This window comes from Melopsittacus undulatus, chromosome 7 (genome assembly GCF_012275295.1).
Source record: "Melopsittacus undulatus isolate bMelUnd1 chromosome 7, bMelUnd1.mat.Z, whole genome shotgun sequence".
NCBI lineage: Eukaryota > Metazoa > Chordata > Aves > Psittaciformes > Psittaculidae > Melopsittacus > Melopsittacus undulatus.
In genome coordinates, this window is record NC_047533.1 from 45145446 (window position 1) to 45166879 (window position 21434).

Genomic DNA, 21434 nt, shown 5'->3' on the forward strand with positions numbered 1-21434 from the left:
CCTCTAGAGGATAAATAAATGGAAACCTACAAATGCCTCCAGGGCAAAGTGATTAGAAACTGATGGACATTGTATTTAGAGAAACATATGTCCAGGAATGGAGGAAAATCAAAAAGCAGTCAACACAGATGTGTAGTCAAAATTTTATGACAGAATACATTCTATTTCCTTTATTCAGTCTGTCTTGTTGCCTCTGCTATGGCTTGGATCCTGTACTGATTATAATGCTTGTTCAGCAACCAGAAAAATGCAAAGACAGCTCTTTAAAGAGCCAGAGGAGTCTTTGAGAAACCTGTTCACTGTTGCTGAATGTTCCTTATTCTGCTGGGTTTATAGCTTGCCTCTGCCCTTTTTTGCATTTTCTGGTTTGTATTTTAAAAAGTAATTAATGAGCTATTCCATGAAAGTTATCTGAAAACTTCATCTAATTATTTTATCCTTTTTCTGTTAGTAGAGCAGTAATACTTTAAGGGCTTATTAGTAATATAAGCAGTTTTGAATTATTACTTTCAACCCTAGTGCTTTATGTAGTTGAATTTCAGATTGTTCAGGGAAAGAGTTTGTATGCTTCCTATCATGAGCAGATTGTTGTGACCTCACATGACACTCATGTTGGGGACCAGTATGATTATTTCCTTAAATCTGCGCAGTCAAAAGTAACCAGAAATACGTGAATTTAGTAACGGGGTTTTCTCTCTGAAATTGCATTCTGCCATTTTGAATTAAATCTCAGTTTTGCTCCCAAACAGGTATTTGCAACTGACCTTGACAGTGGGCTGAATGGAGAAACTGAATACTCAATTGTATCTGGTAATGAAAATGCAGCATTTCTAATTGATTCAGCACGAGGGATTTTAGCAACTAATATGGTCCTAGATCGTGAAAACACTTCATCTTACAGGTTTGTATGCAAGGTTCTTATAAAAACGTATTTTTTTTTGTTCACTTTGAGATTGCTCATGTTACATATTTTAGAGTTTTCTGTTGATACCTGTTGCCCACAAATCCTGCGTGCAAGCCAGACAGCATTGAGAATAGCACTAAAGCTACTCATTTGTATGATGAATTCTTGCATACTTCTTAAATTTAGGGGAAGAAATAAAGTCTTGTTTAATCAATGGGAACACATACTGGTACAAATGAGTGTGATGATTCACTATAGAAATTATCATGGTTTCTGGATTTTAGTTGATTAAGAATTGTACAGCTATTCCTTGTCTGGGACCTTTTTTTAAATATGTAAAGACACAGGGAAAACACTTAAACTGAATGCAGGAAATAGACACGTGTTCTGTTCGTTAATTAGAATGTAGTTCCAACTTTCTTCTCCATAATCTGATAAAGATGCTTCTGAAAGCTCTTTCCATCTAGAAGCTGTCTTGTACTCAGTATTAGGGGTTTTCCTGTTTCCAAGAAACTCTGAGTAAATATGATGAAGTGGACATGGCAATTTTTCTATACAGGTCATGCCATAATTGGAATTAGGAAGCAGATAAATCATGTGTTGAAGAGAAAATATGAGTATGTGGATTCATAATCATATTTTTATCTACTGCAATTTATATAAAAAGTAGTCCTGTATATGTGTCTGTAGAAATTACCTTCTTTTTTTTCTTTCCATGTGGTTGTGGCATCAGTTAAAGTATTCACAAGGTTTCCTATCCTCTGGACCCACACAGTTTTAAACATCCAATCAGAATTCTTAGGAACCAGAATAACTTTTCTAAAACCACATCAAAAAGCTCAACAGAGTATGTTGAGATTTTTTAAATATCAGTGTAATTTGACAATAGTGTCCTAAAGGAAATACTTAGTTTTAACTTAATATACAGAACACTTCATTGGGAGTTTATTTCTTCAGTTTTTCACTGACTCAAAAGCATCCATTCCGATTTTTAGTCATTTAAATAGTGTAATAAATTTTATTTGTAACCAGTGCTTTAAAAGAATGCCTGCAATAAATCCTTCAAAGGAAGGATGTTTACTGTTGGTGAAACAGTGAGCATGTAAGCATAGTAATTCTCCTATCTGTCTTTAACTGAGTGCCTGATGTATTTCAGTGTTTAGGTTGGAACTGACAGTTTGTTCATGGAATTCAAAGCTTTATATTCCTTCTCTTTATTAATATGTTATTAATCTGTACATTGTTAGGTGAAACGTGAACAGCAACAGAAACTTTCAAAACTGTTTTCCTGTTTAATTTTGAAATGTTACGAAACAAAAATGTTTCAGACTTGCAAGGAGTTGCTTATTTTAGCTAAATTGAACATTTTCATCTCCATAAGTTCTAAGTCCCTTATATAGGAATTATAAGGAAAGTGTTGACAGAACCTTAGTTTTAATACTTTGGCTGAGATGTTTTTATGAGGGTTTTTTCCCAAAACCTTAGAAAGTGATTTTTTTAAGTAAAATATTTCCATATGTATACCTTACCAGTATTCATTCTACAAAAAATCCACTTTCTATATGGAATTATGCATGGTCATTGTTTGAATACTAGCCTGCAATTTGAGTTATGTGCTCAGCTGGCACCAGAAACCACAAGGAAGCACCAAACCACAGCTAGTGTGATTCAGGAGTGGAAGTGCTGCAATCCACTTAAGTAACTGCCTTAGTATTCCGTATTGTCCTGTGAACATATAGGAAGTAACATCTATTTGACACTTTAAACAGAAACTGAATTAGAAGAAAGGAGATACAACGCATTCAGAATATTTGCAGAAAGACACAGAAAATGTCGTGCATCATACAAGCATTTGCTTGTACACAAAATACTTCATTAAGATGCCAAGCTCTGACTTGTATATACTTTTGCATAGCTGTGTGGTTGGTCTGAGGTTTGTTAGCCCATTTGTTGAGCCGGTTGAGCTAGATTTAATTTTTAATTCCCTTCTGGATAATTTTTAATACTGAAGAGTCGTCTTCCAACAGATTCCTGCTTACAATAAACATTTGCTCTTTGCTGTTCAAAAGATAGTTCCCACAGAGAGTAAGAATCCTTTTGCCTAAATTTATCAGTCATTACCTTTTTTTTTTTTTGCTGCACTGTTTGTGTAAATTTTAAGGTTGTTAGGAGAATCCACAACCCATCGTTATGCAGGTGTAAAACGGAAGTGTACAGGCAAACTCTCAATCCAAAAGTAAGATTGTGGTCCCACTAAAATCAGTGAGAACTTTGCAAGTGTCAAATGATGTATGTATCCTGTTTTTTCACTTTGTCGCTTATATTTGTAATTTAAAAGGGGGACTATTCTGTATCCCTACAGATGTTTTGGCTGAGTATTACTTTGTATGTTTTTATCTTACCCAATTTTCACATTCCTGTTGTCCCTTTGTAAAGGACAGTCGGGTTCCTCCAGAGGACAATTTAGTACCTAAGTTTTAATTTCTGCTCTGAATTACCTTCTGGAGGAATATATCCTATTTGAAAGAGTCTTGATAGCTTGTTTTATTTCATTTGTTATGAAATTGGGTGAAACTAATACAAAGTAATACTTTCTTTTCTTTGTATTATTTTGTCATGGTCTTGCCATCTATAACCTCCTGGACATTTTTTCCTGCAAGACAAAAAAAATAAAACTCCAGACAGTCAATGTCACAGAAAGATGGAAGTGAAGACCTGCAATGAGCAGCAGAAAGGGCTAACCTTTTAGTTTGTCAGTTTTCCCCTGCTTATAACATCAGCAGGTAATTCAGTGATTTCTGACCAGTAGTGAAAATTACTGCTTCCTATAATTGTAGGTTGGTTGTACAAGCTGCTGATAAAGGAAACCCCAGACTTTCTGCGACAACTATTGTGCAGATACAAGTGTTGGATGTTAATGACAATGCTCCAGTTGTCCAAGCGCTAAGTGAAGTGGAGGTCCCAGAAGGCAAGTATGATAGTACACCTAAGTTTTCTTAGAACTGGGATTTCTCAGATGATAGTGATTTTGGTGATTGTTGTAACCAAGCAACTGTAGTAAAAAGCATAATGGATTGTATTAATACCGAAATATCTGCTTTTGTTCTCAGAGGCATTATTCTTAATCTTCAGACATTGTGTTTAAGAATTGTTTGGAACAAAACCATAGGCAGTTAAGAAAGAGGGAAACAAACTCTGCAGAACTGCATCTGTAATCTGTTCATTTTGGACTCCTGTGTCATATTCTTCAGATTACTTCATTTCTGCTTTTCTCCAATAAAAATACTTGGTTTTAAACCCAGCATTGCTAGAAATTAGACATTTTGAACTTCATTGTTATGAAAGAAATAATTTCTGTAAATCTGAATGGTGTATTAAAATTTCTATAGCTTGATCCAGTTGATGATCATAAAGAGGGGAACCCAGCACCTCCTGAGTTCCCATCTCATACATCTGGTATGTTGTGTGACAGTAGCTCAACATTTGCAGACCTTGAGTCTTAAGCCCAGTATTTTTAAATACAGGCATTATATGTGTGATGCATTAAAGTACACCACAGAAATTCTATAAAGATTTAGGTGCTGAAATTCCAGTACTCCTGCTAACAAAAGATATCAAGGCTATCTTTCTGTTGATATTTTTTTGCCTTTCCTAAATTCAGCTCCCAATGGTAATGGCAGGTATGGAAGTCATGGATGCACAGCAACTAAACCATTGGCTGCTTATTCAGGTCTTTATATTCTGTTTAAGAATACTCACTGTAGGATGTTGCACAGCATGGTTTAGGCTTAAAGCCCCAGGCATGCAAATGAGAAATGGTTCAGTTTCTGTTAACTCCAGGATTTCTTAAATGATCACTAATAGGTTCAGTTTTCAATCCCTGGTACTGTCAATTTGGCACATGACAAAAGCTATCTATCCAGTTTCTCAGCCAAGACCATACCTTGAGCTCCTAAATTTTTTGTGCTATATAGGTTCGCTGGAGCTCTCATTTCTCTTTGGCAGCTTTCTCCTTTGGAAAAGCTCAAGAATTGCATTCACTGGTTCTACACAGACCAGGAGACTCTGAGGCCTCAGTTAAATATTCTTGTGGAAGTTTGTAACACTGCTCAATAAATTAACATCACCTAAATGCTTGTGGAAGGCCATGCAAGTGCCTGTTGCTGGTTATGGCTACACTGGATCTGCGAAAGTCTGAAGAAGGCCTGAATTAAAATTGAGATAAAGTAGACATATTTGAAGAAATCCACTGCTGTTTCCATAGCATTCCTGAATATTGTTGTTACTCTAAAACACAAAGTCAAAATACACCAAAAGCTAACACAGAAAGATGACATATATCTAAGATTCAATATTACAAAATTGGCAAAATCTTCAGAAGCTGTAACATCATCTTTTAGCTATGACTTACTCTGAAAATTATTGTTTCAGATGCCCTACCTGGTTTTATAGTGACTCAGGTGTCAGCAAATGATGTGGACTCAAGGCCAGCACTTCAGTTTGGTTTTATTTATGATAATAGTCCTGGAATGAAATTTGCCATGGATCAACACACTGGTGTAATTACAGTGGTGGAACCATTAGATTTTGAAGAAACTGCTGTGTATAAGCTGAGAATTATAGTTTCAGATTCTGTACATCAAACAGAAGCGGAACTTACCATCCTTGTTTTGGACGTCAATGATAACCCACCAGTGTTCACTCAGGATTTATATCAGGTGGGAACATGATAAATGGATAACAAATATGTGATGTCTGTCTTTATATGATGATAAATAGTAAGAGTGCTTATATTTGTCTTGTTTATGTTTGTCTTATAAATGCAGTTGAACACTGGGAAGAAAGGTCTCTGCAAACTATTACTGAGCAGAAAGAGAGCAGAGGTCTTCTGGGAAACTCCAGCCCCTTCCTGGGAATTCTGCTAAAAGAACTGAGGGAATTGTTCAGTTTTCATGTTTGTGGTTTCTGACTTCAGAAGAAAAGTGGTGTGAATACTAGCTGTACTCCATCACCACTCATTCATTACTAGAAGTTACTAGAGACAATTCAAACCAGTTTGGGGAACAGGGTTCAGTGCTCAGAAGTCCCTCTTCTGAGACAATGGTGAACAAGTTGGTACATTTATTCTGGCCCCATTACTATGGCATGAATTTCTGCCATTTCAGTTAGACAGCTCCGCAGAGGTGTAGCAAATGCCCCTGTGGTAGATTATGCACATATAGTTTGTAATATGTAACCCTGCCTCATCACAATGTCATTCATCTAGAGAGTGAGGCATATGAGTTTTATCTCCCCAATATTCCCTACTAGACTGAGAAGGGTACAAGGCTCAGCTTTTAAACTTCTGGACAAGCATTTGAAATGCTAGACTGTTGTGGATGTCAAGCTGTCCAACAGTGTTTTGAAATAAATCTGGTTTAGTGACATGGACAACTATGGGCCACTAAGACAATTAAGGGTATTGCAGCATGAATAGAATAGGAATGAGATAGACTAGACTAGAATAGAATATTTAGTTGGAAGGAACCTACAGTGATCATCTAGTCCAACTGCCTGACCAATGCAGGGATGACCAAAAATTAAAGCATGTTGTTGAGGTCATTGTTCAAATACCTTTTAAACACCGACAGGCTTGGGGCATTGACCACCTCTCTAGGAAGCCTATACCAGTGCTTGACCACCCTCTTGGTAAAGAAATGCTTCCTAATGTCTAGCCTCAGCTTCTCCTAGTACAGCTTTGAACCACCCCCATGTATCCTATCAATGGATCGCAGGCGAAAGAGATTCAGCCCCTCCCTCTCCATGTGCCTTCCTCAGGAAGCTGTAGAGAGTGATGAGGTCACCCCTCACCCTCCTTGTCTCCAAACTAGGCAAGCCCAAAGTCCTTAGCTGCTGCTCATAGGATATGCCTTCCAGACCTTTCACCAGCTTCACATCCTTATACTGTGGGGCCCAGAACTGCACACAGTATTTATGGCTAGGCCATACCAATACCAAATAAGAGTGGGATAATCACGTCAGTTGACCAGCTGGTTATACTGTGTTTGATGCACCCCAGGGTGCAGTTTGCCGTCTTGGTTGCCAGGGCACAGTGCTGACTCATACTGAGCCTGCTGTCAACAAGTACCCCCAGATCCCTAAAAAAATAAAATATATTAAATGCTCCATGAATTTGGGTGTTGTCCTTGCACAGGAACCATGCTCATCTGTGTCATTCCAGTTTTGGCATAGGTGCTGCCAAAACAAGCATTGTATCCTACAAAGCTCTGAAGGGTAGGTTGTATTTTTCCCTGATTTCATCAGCCACAAAGCTGTGGGGCTTGGGCTAGGTCTCAGCACATGTAACAGCTTGGAATTATGGTTAGGGATGGGAAACAGACAAAATCTGGAGTTCCAAGTGAGGTTAGGCTCCATAGGAAAGGTGAGGCTGCCAGAGGAGTCGTTTCCTTAGGACTTGTGTGGGGCTAAGCTGTGTGGCTTGGGCTCAGGCCCAAGAGAGACTAGAACATGGATAATACAGCCTAGAAAACAGAAAGGTCAGGGATGATCTTACCAATGTGTGTAAATATTAGTGGGGGGAGTAAAGAAGACAGAGCCAGACTCTCCTGTGTGGTGTTCAGTGACAGGACAAGAGGCAGTGAACACAAACTGACATACAGGATATTCTGTTCAAACCTGTGGGAAAACTTTTATCTTTCCTTTGAGCTCTGACAGTGACTAAACAATGGTGCAGGTTGCCAAGAGAGTCTGTGGATTCTCCATCCCTGGAGGTATTAAAAACTCAACTGTACATAGTCATGGGCATACTGCTCTAGTGACCCTGCTCTAAGTAAGGGTTGGAAAAATGCTTTCCAGAGGTGCCTGCCAGCCTCAGCCGTTCTGCAATCATGTGAGCTGAGCTGTTTGCTTGACTTGGTGCTTTCTGTGTGAGGTAGATATGCTCAGAGCCAGAAATATGAGGCACCACAGAAGTGCTGGATTTGGTAATGCTTCATTTATAAATCTCAGACAGATTTAGTCAAGAAATAAGTCTAAACATTTGTTTTAGTAGAGAAATTTCAACCTCTGAGCATGTGCAGGCACAGCAGTTTAGTCACTTATCTGAGTATGGGGCAGACTGTAGGCACCTGTGAAACTTTCAGGTGCCTGAGTTGTCAGAATTTGTGTAAATTGCCCACTTCAACTCATAAGTCTAAGTTCTGGAAAAGAACAAAAAGAAACACTATTCTTGCTCAAGTGATTTTTAGACCTTGCCTTAAGTTTTCCTCATCCCCATCTGTGTCTGATTTTGGAGAATAGTTTAGTCAAGTATGTGTATGTGCAAGTGCTAGGGATTTTTCTGTAGATCAGAGCAGACATTACAGGCAGGGTTATTAACTGATGCAAAACAGTGCAGCTCTATTGACCATGCTAACATAAGCAGCTGAGCCTCTCTCCCCCCAGTCCTTATGTTTTGATGTGTTGCTTGGAGGGTAAGATACACTGCTTCTTTTTGGTCAATGGTACATATAATTCCCTATTCATCATCCTGTAATTTTTACCCTTTTATTGTCCTTTCAAGAGTATTAATATTTATACTTTTCATATATAGGTTCATATATGTTTATGGCTGTTATATACGTATACTCTCTCAGTTAAAATGATTTAAATTAATGCTTGAAATTATGACAAAGGTAGCTGCTGTATCATACTGTTCTTTTGAAACTGGATTTATAAGGTGGAAGGAAATTTTGGACACAGTTGGTGTCCACACAGAGATGGTGACTGAAGGCTGTATTCTATGTGCAGCAATCAAGGTGATTCTACAAGCAGGGAGTAAAGCCAAATTCAGTTCCAGTCTATTGTAGGTATTCTTCCCATTAGCCTACTCTTGAAAAAAGAGATTCAGTGATTCTCTGAACTCATTGTCATAATGAAGTAGAACTAGATGGATTTTACTACTGGTTAAAGTTTATTATAAGATTTGACTGTATTGTATGAACCATTTTCAATATCACAACTCTTATGTTTTGTCCCAGAAGAAAATAGGTGAATTTTTTTCCAAACCTGGGAGCTGTGTTTGTTTTTTTTTTTCTTTTTTCCTAATGAGATCCAAGTGAAGGATCTCATTTTTTTATGTTCAAAATATTTTATTAAACTGTCAAAACTGTAATTTTGCTTTATTATGTCAGGTGAGTTTGCCAGAGCTCATTTCTACGGATGCCACTGTTTTAACAGTCTCTGCTGTGGATAGGGATTCAGAGCAAAATGGAGTGATTTCCTACAAAATCCTCTCTTCCTCTGAGGGATTTTCCATTGATCACAAGAATGGTGAGTCTGTAAGCATGGTTTATTACTTCAGCTTTTTCAATGTAAATTGAGCAGTGCTATTGTACTTCCTCATCTGTTGCCAGTGATTGCTTGTGTTCTGGAAATTTTTGGAGGCAAAAGTCCACCATATGTTCTGGCTAAATCTGCCATTATCACTGAAGAACTGATTGCATTGAAGGCTGGAGTTCTTAGTTTGTCCCTGAACCATGCACAAGGCAACCAGCCACAACATCCTATAGGTGTTCTTCCTCTGCTGTGCTTGATAGAAAAGTTCCTGTATGTTTTGCATTGATTCATAACATTTCAGCTCATGTATTAGATTTCATTCAATTTAAGTTTATACTTCCTATTTTTTCTGTGTAAGTTGAACCTGTCATAATGGAGCTTCTCTACAGCTTGGACGTATGTTTTTAATATTTCATCTTTACAGAGCTTATGTTATCTTGTAATCTTAAATGGAATTTAAATTTTTTCTAAATTGAGAACACTTTCTCCAAAGTACATCATTTTTTCTTCAATAGTTATGAGATTTACCAATTTGAATTTTCTGGCCTAATACCATAAAATTCTAGGAGAAGGAAAAATTTGTGTCTCTTTATATGTATACGAACATAAGATTTTTGGGAATAACAGCCTCAGAGATTACTAGATGCTGCAAAAAATTATGTGTAACTGTTGTTCAGTGAGCAAGTTCTTATCTCTTATTTGCTGTTCCTATGTATTTACATGAGGTGAATTTTTGAATGCAGTGTTTGTTGGGTGATGTGACTGCAAACACTGAAATACAAATGTTTCACCCAGTTTAAATAGTTTTCTTTTTTACCCGTTTTTTTATTCCATAACCTGTCTTTATGTTTTGCGAGTGGCTGTTTTCCACTGTGATCAGAAAACTGTCAATCTCTGGTGCTTAGCTATACACTGTGAAGGGTGAAGTAGAAATAGATGGCTTATGACCATAGAGTCATTGAATGGTTTGGGTTGGAAGGGACCTTTCAAGATCATCCAATCCCCATGTTCAGATAAGCAATTTGAATGAAACATGTTTACATAACTTACTGGCAAACCTATCTAAAAAACAAGCCCATAAGGCTGTTACTGGGCTGCAAGTAAAACAGAAGAACTAATGACCTACAGTAATGAACTTGCACAGCATAACTGCCTCTAATAAGGAACCCCTATTTCCTTAGCTTCGTTTTACTTTTTAAGTATTTTGCATGTTCAGTCTGTTACTAGGAAGAGAAATTTTTGCTGGTCTAAATACAGTATGTGTGTTTGATACTGCATCATTGTAGGTAGGTCTTGGCTTTACAGCATAAGCTAGGATTAGTAGAGTCATAGAATCATTGAATAGTTTGAGTTGGGAGGGACTTTTAAAGATCACCTAGTGCAACCCCCTGCAATGAGCAGGGACAACTTCAACTAGATCAGGTTGCTCAGAGCCCCATCCAATCTGACCTGGAATGTTTCCACGAATGGGACATTCACAACTTCTCTGAGCAACCTGTTCCACTGTTTCACCACCCTCATTGTAAAAGATTCCTTATTTATATCTAGTATGACACTACCCTCTTTCTGTTAAAAAACATTTCCTCTTGTTCTGTTGTGACAAGTCTTGCCAAAATCTGTCGCCATCTTGCTTGTAAGCCTCCTTCGGTATTGAGAGGTTGCTATAAAGTCTCCCCAGAGCCTCCTCTTCTCCAGGCTAAACAGCTCCAGCTGTCTCAGCCTGACTTCATAGGAGAGGTGCTTCAGCCCTCTAGTGATTTTTGTGGTCCTTGTCTGGACCACATCCAATGAGTATTTTCTGTACTGAGGACTCCAGAGCTGGATGCAGTATTCCAGTTGGGGTCTCACCAGAGTGGAGTAGAGAGGGAGAATCACCTTCCTTGACCTCATTTGACCTACTGGCCATACTTCTCCTGATGCAGCTTTCTGGGCTGTGAGTGCACATTGTCAGCTCATACCCATTTTCATCCAGCAGTACCCCCAAGTGCTTCTCCACAGGGATGCTCTCAATCCCCTAGCCTGTATTGATACTGGGGGTTGTTCCAGCCCATGTGCAGGACCTTGGGCTTGTTGAACTCCATGAGGTTCACATGGGCCCACTTCTCATGTTTGTGTAGGTCCCTGTGGATGGTATCCTGTCCCTTGGGAATGTCAACTGCACCACACAGCTTTATGTCTGCTGAGGTGCACCTGATCCTGTTGTTTATGTCACTGATAAAATATTAAACAGTACTGGTCCCAATATGGACACCCTGAGGGACACCACTCATCACTGTTTTGTACTTAGACATTGAGCCATTGACCCACTACTCTTTGGATGCAAGAGAATTACTTTGGGGTGTGCAGACATTATAGTTGAGTCATTTTCAAGTATGATTAAATAAATACAGCTTTTGGAATCACGTTTACTTGCCTTAGTGAGTGTGAAGTGTTGGCTTTTATTAATTTTGCTTTATTTTCAGGTTCAGTGTTTGCTACGGGACCAGTGACACAACTGGAAAAGATTCCCACTATCCAGCTCCTGATAGAAGCCACAGATGGTGGCAGTCCGGCTCTGAGTGCCGTTACTTCCATAGAGGTGCATGTAGAAGATGTAAATACCCATGCCCCTCAGTTCGCAAAGGTTCTGTACAATCTCAGTGTGAGTGAGAATACCTCAGTTGGAGAAAGTGTCCTCATGTTTTCAGTCATTGACAATGACTGGACACATGAAAACACATATGTTGAATACTCTATTATTGATGGCAATGACAAGAATTTATTCACTGTGGAAACAAGTGTCATGGAGTCAGAAACATCCTACAAACTTGTTGGCAGACTTGTTTTGATCAGTGTTCTTGACAGGGAAATGGATTCTTCTCACCGCTTGGTCCTTCTTGCCTCTGATCATGGAACACCCTCCTTGAATTCAACTGCTATTGTGCTAATAACTGTCCTGGATGTTAATGATAATCCTCCAGTATTTAGCAGCCCAGAATACCATATTCATGTCAAAGAAAGCATCTCTGTAGGTAGTCATGTCACTGAAGTCTCAGCAAATGACTGCGATGCAGGCACTAATGCAGAGGTCACTTACACTATCATCTCTGGAAATGACAGGGGACATTTTCGCTTAGATGGGAAAACAGGATCAGTGGACTTGATGAAAATGCTGGATTATGAGGATACCATAAAATTCACTCTGATCATACAAGCCACAGATGGAGGAGTTGATGTAAAAAATGTGGCTTTTTCTGTTGTCCTTATTAGTGTCCTAGATGACAATGATTACGCCCCACTGTTTTTGTTTCCTAGCCTGAGCTGCACTGTCAGTGAAAATCTGCCTACCTTTTCTTTTGTGTGCTCTGTTAATGCACTGGATTTTGATAAAGGCTCCTATGGACACCTTACCTACTCCATCCAGTCATCGTGTTTGGCTCATCGTGAAGCTCCTAGAGACCATGACATGTTCTTCATTGATCCTTTGACGGGAGATATTCATACAAAGCAAATGTTTGACTATGAAAGTAAGAATAGGTACTGCCTCATAATCCAAGCAAAAGACAAAGGTGACTCACTGGCTACTGTTACAGTTCAGGTAGATATTGAAGGGAGGGATGAATTTGATCCAGTGTTTACACAAGATCAGTATTTCTTTAATCTCCCTGAGAAGAACGAAGCAGGTCAATTGCTTGGCAGAGTGACAGCATCGGACAGTGATGGTGGACTGGATGGAGTTGTTACTTACTCTCTGCTAAAAACTTCTCCATTCTTTTCAGTGAATAAAACCAGCGGTAATATTTATTTGACTCAGACTGTTCACAAGAAGAAAAATGGCAGCAAAAGGAATGATGATACCCTGGAATTGTTGGTAAGAGCTCATAGCCCCAAAACTGAGTCCAAGTTCACAGTATGCACAGTTTTGGTAAATGTTTCCAATTCTCCTCAGAGTTACCCAGTAGTGTCAGCGTACAACCTAAGCATTAGTATTTCAGCCTTCTTGATAGTGTTGCTACTGCTTGCAGTCAGTCTTTCTGCACTTATTACGAGATGTAAGCAGAAAGATCTGATGAACTCTTTCGTGAAAAAAGAAGCATCATGCTCCTCAGCTACCGATGTGAATTTAGCCGGCAAAGATAAGGACTGCCAGCAAATCCATAGTACCGAGAATAGTATGCTTCCAATGGGTGCCATAGCAGAATGGCTAAGCCTAGCAGGAATTGGAGAGGGAAAGGATGATAATGTCCCCTGCAGGCATTCAGACTCCAGTGGCCATGGTTCTGCTGAAGGAGAAACAACAGAGGATGAGGAAATCAAACGGATCAATGAGCATCCATGCAGAAAGAGTGACGGCTCAGCACTGAGTGTGTGTGGCTCACGGGTACCAGATTCAGGGATCCCGAGAGAGTCTGATCAGCTCTCCTGTCAGTCTGGAGAAACAGATGTTGTGGCTAATACACAAAGCATGGAAAGCATGAAGGCCATTAAAAGAGGGGGCAGAGGAGAAGCCTGTGACACAGCCTACGCACATAAAATGTCATCCCCAACATATAAGAAAATTGGAATAAAAGAGAAAGACATAATGACAGACCTCACAAGAGAATATGTCTTAATGTCAGATAGGCAAGATTCTGGGTATGATTCACTTGCAACACTTGGCACCTGTGGTAAGGATCCTGGAGGTGGTTATAACTGGGATTATGTGCTCAGCTGGGAACCCAGATTTCAACACCTTGCTTCAGTGTTTAATGATATTTCAAAACTGAAAGATGAAGACATGCACACTCATAGCTTCCCTAAGGAGAAGACATCTCTTGTTTTCCCTCCTCCCTTGATAACATCAGTAGCTCAGCCTGGCATAAGGACAGTGCCACCACGAATGCCAAATATAGTATCAGTACAAGCGTTTAAAAAATACCCTCAAACTCCCCTTATCAGTAATCTTGAATACCCTCCACCAACCATGACTCCAAGTTTTTCTCCTTCTCTCTCTTTACTTACCATGCAGACACCTACTACTTCTCCAGTAATGTCTGATGGGAAAATGATAGGAATGTGTCTTATCAATCAAAGCCATGAACTTGCAACAGAGGAAGAAATTCAGGTCTAGGTTATTAACTGACAGTAGATTATGGTAAAAAATAAGGCTTAAAATGTATTTTGTTACTGTTTAAAAAGCAAAATATGCCTGTCAGAGCTATATTACCAGTATTATTTTTGTTTTCATGAGCTGAAAAGGTTAAAATATAAAATAGTTGCAAACTTGGTAACTATCCATCTTGTTCTTCCCAGAATTCATGTGAGCCCATGAAGCTTCTCCTCTTTCAGCTTCAAAAACCTGTGGTAAATCATGCAGCCAGTTGCCTGATAACCAACTTAACCAATTTTACTGTTTTTCTTATAAAATATGTCAATAACAAATAATAGTAGCAATTCTTTTCTGTGCAAAAACTTTATTAGCATGCTGGTGGGTTATGACCACCTCTGTGCTGGTACTAGAAGAAGGTACTAGAGGCATGTGTAAGTACAGCAGGTTTGGGAATGGGCAAAGAATAAAGCAAGGATTCTCCCTGAGCTCTTTCTCGAGTGTTTGCCCAGGCTTTCCACATCTCAGCCCCTGGGTCACAACAGCCTGCTTGGCTTGGTGCAGTTCCATCATCTGCCATGGCTCCCCAGCTGGTTTTCTAAGCTGTCTTTGTGCTGTGGAATCCCGCTTAGCAGTTTCTGTGGGCGTTTTGCTTATCGCCTGGTGTAAAGCCAGCAAGTAATATTTATCTGAATAATAATGGATCACCCTTGGAAAACAGATAAAAGGTAAAAGCAACCATTTTCTCCATTACTAGATCTAAAATAGATACCTACTGTCTGTCCTATTACTGAAGTTAACCTGGTCCCCAGGCATCTGTAGGAATAGACAATGGTACAGTTCTGAAGGGCCTCTATGCCTCCACCCTTGGTTTTGGCTCTGTGCTGGGCATATCTCTGCAAGACCAGATAATCTGGCCTTTTTTGTTGTATGTATCATACATATGGCAATTTGTGTATGTATGTATATCCAGAAACATGCACATGCCTATACTGCTGTGTATGCTTGTATATTGTATCAGATCAATAAAATACACAGAAAATGCACCTAAAGCAACTCATGTTTCTCTTCAGTGTATATTTAAACGCCTTTTGCATCATGTGTATTAAAATTGGTCTGTAGGGAAGAGTCTAATTGTTGCCCGGGAATCTGTTATAAGTTGTATGTGTACAGAGGTGTATATTATATAGGTCAGCAGGTGGAGGAAAAGTATACTGTGCTGTTAGACTGAGTGATCCTGTGCTATCAGCGTCATGTGTGCAGTGGCTTTTGTTGTGTCCTCAGTCATGCACGTCAAGATTTGCAGACTGTGAGCTCATGACCTGTCTTTGAATAAGGTCCTGTTTCTAAGGCTACACCTGCACTATCCTATCCTGTGTTAGGATCCATACTGCACTGCCAAAGTGCTTCTTTTAAAGCTGACATTTGTTCTTTTTACTGCCGTGGAGTATGAAATGAGACATAAGTTAGAAACTCTTCAGGATAGACAAATATTACTAAGAAAGGAGACAGTGTGATAAGTTTTATAGTCAGACAAAACCCCATGCCAGGAAGAGAAGGCAAAGAGGAGGAATCATTCCCAGTTTTTTTCTGAATGTGGAATATCAGTTTAAGGCCATTGTTTCAGAGTGAATATTTTTCTCCCCCCATTAACATTATACGATCTACAGCCTCTTTGTCTTTTTCCTATATGACTTGTAATTTCTAACAGAATAAGAGGTGTTCTTTGTGGTGCTCAGTTCTGTGCAGTTAGAGTTTCAGGAGGCACACATGACATACAGAACTACCTTTTCTATATAGTCAACAATTTAGCTAATCTGATTTTAGTTTCAGGTGGTAATGGTCAAGTGGTAGCTATTGCCCAGAGGAGCAATGATGCAAGGTGCTCTGATAGGGTTCATCTTTCTAATGGGTGATTGGTGGAAGAAAAATGCTTTACACAAGAAAACTGTGTTTGGTCTTTCACAGTGATAGATATGAAGTGGCAGCTAGGGCTCCATTTCATGCATAGAATCTAGGCTAATGGATAAGTAACATTTTCCTCACTAATATTGCTGTTGCAAATGAAATACTATTAGCATTAGAAGGCATTCAGTCATCACATTTAGCGCAAGATTTGGAGCTCACCGTGCTAATATGTGCCCACTTCCTATAGCTCTGCTTGAAAAGTGAGAAAACCCCGTTTCTCTTTGTAACCTTTTTGCTCCTTCAAATGCAGCTTGTTTTCAATGCCTTTTTGAAAAGACTAGATATTATTTGCATTCTATTTATCAAGCACACAACATAACCAATGCATACCCTGTGCTCCTTTTAGGTGTTACAGCAATCTTTTCCTTGTGTCTTATGTATTTGTTCATTCTGTATCAAATGCGAAAGAACGCTTAGACAATATATTATTTCATATATCGTCAAGCTTAAGAATGTGACCATTTAAACAAGTGTCTGCAATAAATCTTATGTAGTTTTTTTAACCTTAATGTTTTTTTTTCCTAAGTAAACAGTATAACTTCTATAATTTACCATGAGTTTAATATTAGCCTGCCTCAAAGAAGCTGTATTACTTTGCAATGCTGCACACCAGTTTTAGCACTTTGGAGAAGGTACAGAACTTGTTAGTGGAAAATCATATTAAGCTCAAAATGCATAAGCTATAAAATAAAAGACAGTTGTCTCTTCTGGAATTTGGCTGCCTGCCTTCTGGATTTGCTTATTGGCAGCCTTGAAAAAACTGGTGTAAATCACTACCAAATGGATATAAAAATTCCATCTACCAGTAGTAATCATTAAATTGATGTTCAAGCAGATTCCTGTACAAAGAGGAAAAACCTTCATATTTTTAGGGAATCCATAATTTGCAGATTATAAAAATATATATACTTATTTCCTAGAATGATACTAAAAATGCTAGTTCCCTACACGAGTCCATATTTAGTTTGTATTTTATCTTCATCTATAGTCAGAAGTTGTTTGTTCCTAAAGAAGTTTTAGGTAAAAGTGAATCATCGCTGCTAAGTCTATGGCACTACCAGTTCCTATTATCATTTACATTTGGTTGCCTGCAATTCTCTGTGCTGTATCTCACTTGTTTTCTTTAACTGCATGTAGTTTCCTGAAGAACTATGTTTAACTCTTCTTTTTGGGACACCTATCAGCCTATAATGTTACTAGAGTACCATACTGATGATTGTGCCTGTATGGCCTTCTACACTTCATGGAGTCAAATGTTTGTTGGCAATCCAGTTGGCCATCGTAGGTGTGCAGGGCCATTGGGATTAGACCTCCTACCAGTACATGCTGGCTGCATTGTTCTTTGAAAACCACCCTTCACCTGAGGGTGAAGGACACAGAGGAATCCTTGCAGAGAGGGAGCTGTTACTGGCTAGCTGAGAGTGAAGGGTGGTGTTCTCTAAAATCCTGTAAAAAAGTTAATTGGAATAAGAGGCAGTTGCCACTTTGTAATTGAATATACTCTGGTGAGAGGTTTATATTTAGTGTTTGGCTTACTTTGCAAGTGAAAAGGCTTTACAGCTTCTTGCTCTTAGTATCTGGCACAACAGAATCAACTTATTATGGTGTTATGTGGCATAGTTCCCTGTAGATGATCTGGTTGAAATAACTAAGGTGTTGCAGAATCAAACTGAGTATACTTTTGGGTGTTATACAGCTGTGGCTCTGCTAGCTGTTCACTAGCAAGTATACAAAGCCTAATGTATATTCTATACATATATGGGTTTGGATGTTCAGATCTCATAAGAGGAGCTGGAGTCTGGCATCCAGATCCTCTTTGTGACTTTGAAAATTCCACCATAAGTACATACATTTTTAAAAAGTTTGGGAAAGAGGAGGATCTAAAACTTACTTACTTAGACCTGTACTTTATGTTGGTGCTAGGGCTATTCCTCATAAAACGTCAAGACACTTTTCTTCTAAAATGTGTAAAATGTAATAGAAAAGCATCTGTAAGGAATACAGAGAGGCATAGGGGTAGGGTAGAATTGCAAAATGGTTCTGTTTCTGACATGTTTGAGTTACTTGAGCTATATAGAAAATACAAAATACTTTAATTGATGATGGTCACAAAAATAAAAATTGCTGCCTCTACTGTGTAACTGTTTGGCCCAAACAAGTCCTGTCCTGAATGAAGCATGGGATGCCGGACCACATGCAAAAAAAAAAAAGGATTGCTACACTACAAACTACATTAAAACTGTCAGCCGTGTCAATGTCACCCAATCTGCTTGAATATAATCTTATACTTAACTTTCTTTTTATAGTATTTAGCACAATCCTGGCCACCTTCCCTAAAACTGCATATTAATTGCCTATGAAAAGCTCTCAGAAACTCGGAAAATAGAAGTTGAGCTGCTGATCGTTAAGAGTTGGTCAGCCAACAGTAGCTGTTATGTAAAGGTGGCATTTGCGAATGGATGGGGCAGATGGTGTCCACTCACTATCCCAACCTAGAGGAATACCTTGCTGTTACTTATATATACCTACAGTGTTTCATTGAAAACTTTTGAATGGGAAATCTGAGTTCTAAAATGGTGTTACTGGTGCCGGAACCAGAAGAAATAAGTAGCAAGTCAAGCTTGCTTGTGTTGACCTCAGAAATTCCTGTCTCAAGCCCCATCTAGCTGGGTGTAGACTCATTTCCAGCATCTCCCTTTGAACAAACTGTAGGGTTCATTTAATTTCAAAAGGTTTGAAAATACCAGGTTCTGATCCAACACCCCAAGACTTCTTCCACTTATTTCAGTGGGGCTTGAATAAAACATGCACCTGGAAGAAATGGACAACATGTGTGCCTCCCTGGTACTGTAACAACAGTCACTGGCAGCAGAAAGCTGGCTCCCCAGTGTGTAGGGCTGTAAATCAGCAGGAGTGAGCATTAAAAGAAGGGAAATCAAGAGCCTGGAAAAGAGAGTAGAACCAGCATGGGGTGGTGGGGGAAGTGGGATTTAGAGGGGAGGTTCCTCTATGCTTCACAGTGATTGATGCAAGCCTTGCTTTATATGCTTATTTTGGAGTGACTTTTAGAAAGGTCTGAGAAGGTCTGTAAGGGAAAGGTCACTTACTGTTTCCTCATTCTACTTTTATGTAAACTACAGTCTGCTGCTTGATTTGCTACTGCTTCTACTGAATGCATAGAGTAATCATGCCTTCAGACAGGGATTTCAGTACTTGTTTTTGTCTTGTAAGCACTTCAGCTGAGGTCAAGTGCTGGGTAGCACTCGTCTTCAGAATGATCCTCACAACTGTTAACATTAAGGTAGCCAGGAGCTGTTTGGTGTTTGTTGAGTGGTTGGGGTTTGTTTGGGTTTGGGGGGGAGGTTGTGGGTTTTTTTTCTGAGGTGCATGTGTTTTTTTTTTCAATTTTAAGCTGAACTCCACAGTCATATAGCTTTTGCACTTTGAATTTTGACTTCTGTCGCATTACGGGAACATCCTGTGCCACTGTCTGACCACACGTTCACTGGGTAGAATGGGTAAGTTTCAGCAGCATGCTCTGTTTGCTGGCAGCAGAATTACAGAAAACTACACATAACTTTGTTGCTGAATATCATGCATTGTACTTGATCAATGATATGTTTGAACTCACATATCCTCCAGATTTTTTTTATATCTAGCTAGAATGTTCCAGTGTCCACCATTTCCATCCCTCGTATATGTCTCATAACTTAGACTTAGTAACTGAAAATATGGGATTCTGATCCCTAATCAGTTAAGGTGTGAAGCCTGGATGTAAATGTTTCCTATGAGATGAATGTCACATACATTTAATAGGAAATTAGAGATAAATGAAGGTTTACTAACACAACCCTCATATGACCAACAGTTTTTTGATAGGATTTAGTGAGGTATTTTGTGACTTAAATTTAGCTAAGTAGTGATGTTTATACCATAGAAACAAAAAGCAGCAAGGCAATTTGGTTACTGCAAGTAGTGTAAAGATGAAATGGTGAAGCAAAGAGGACATCTTGATAACTGAGTTTTAAAAAATGAGACTGAGTAAAAAGCTCATCCAGTTCATCCGCTTGCTTGAGACATTAACTGCTTAGTAAGATCTTGTGATGGTCAAGACTACTAGATAGTGCTTTGGGGCATGTAAAGCTGCTAGTCCTTTATTACAGCTCTTGTCTTTTATAGCAGTGATAATGCTCACATGTATAAACAAAAGTGCCTAGTATTGTATCCTCTGGCAGGATCAGTAATGTTTTGTGGCAAGAGTGGGGAGTGGTAGAACACCACAGAACCTATCATCCACTGTGCTGCTTATTTAAAAAAAAAGAAAAAACAGTATATATAAAAGAGAGATGTGGTGATATTTTCCTAAAAAGGAAATTAATTATGAATAATCTGAGCACAATCTTTCCAGTGACCGCTGATTGCATGCTGCTGAAATGTGTGTGCTTTGTCTACTTTGTGTATCTCCTAAGCAGAGATGTTGTGAGTGTCCGCAGTGAACAAAGAGGGTGATAGTGAAAGTCTATGACAGAGAAGATGGGATAAACTGCAGTTGAATGAAAGAGCAAAGATACATACAGATATGCAGCAGATCTCTGTTAGTGAGGTCTGCCTATTAAGAACTGAGTACTTATTGGCTCAGGTGGTCCAGAAGACCAGAGTTGTGCTGCCTGCCAAGGACAGTTACATGTTAAGGACCTGACATGGAGAAATATCCTCTGAGGAATAAAAAAAAGTTTATTTTGCTCACCTGTGGTCTCTCAACAAAAGAAACAGTCTGCTAGAGTCCATCAAGGATATTCATGAGACATGGAAGCTTCCAGACCTTGCAGCTTAGATGAACTTCAGTAGAGTACTGCCGGTCTGTCAAGAAGTAGAAAAGTATCGGGGAAGACAGTGTGGAGAAAGTCAAGGAAGACACATGTAAGTTCTCAAGCCTGGATCATGGAGGAGAAGAATCAGGTGAGTTGGGGAAGGCATAAGGGAGAAAGGAATCACAGAGGCAAGGTTAATGGACAAAAGATTTGGAGGTTTGCAAAACTGAATGGTACCCTGATCAAATTGATATCTTTGAAGCTTGTATGGCTTTGAGCAAGAGGTATAATTACAGACTTCAAGAGGTCCTTTCTGACTTAAATTATTCTGTAAGTCTGTTACGGTAAGAAAGAAGTGTTACCACCAAGA

The 21434-nt window shown here is 39.0% G+C and overlaps 1 protein-coding gene and 1 non-coding gene across 2 annotated transcripts in view; one reads left to right on the forward strand and one right to left on the reverse strand.

The window, feature by feature from the left end:
* Positions 1 to 15303, forward strand: part of DCHS2 (dachsous cadherin-related 2) — a 111551-nt gene extending 96248 nt beyond the window's left edge. The window contains exons 16-20 of the mRNA XM_034064448.1: positions 750 to 901; positions 3742 to 3872; positions 5336 to 5622; positions 9076 to 9214; positions 11683 to 15303. Of these exons, the coding sequence (XP_033920339.1) occupies positions 750 to 901; positions 3742 to 3872; positions 5336 to 5622; positions 9076 to 9214; positions 11683 to 14309 (3336 nt within the window). The 3' untranslated portion in view covers positions 14310 to 15303. The remainder of the gene's footprint in view (positions 1 to 749; positions 902 to 3741; positions 3873 to 5335; positions 5623 to 9075; positions 9215 to 11682) is intronic.
* LOC115946504 (U6 spliceosomal RNA) lies at positions 7053 to 7154 on the reverse strand. The gene has a single exon (XR_004080563.1). It is a non-coding gene; the product is annotated as a U6 spliceosomal RNA (small nuclear RNA).
* Positions 15304 to 21434: the final 6131 nt, after the last annotated feature.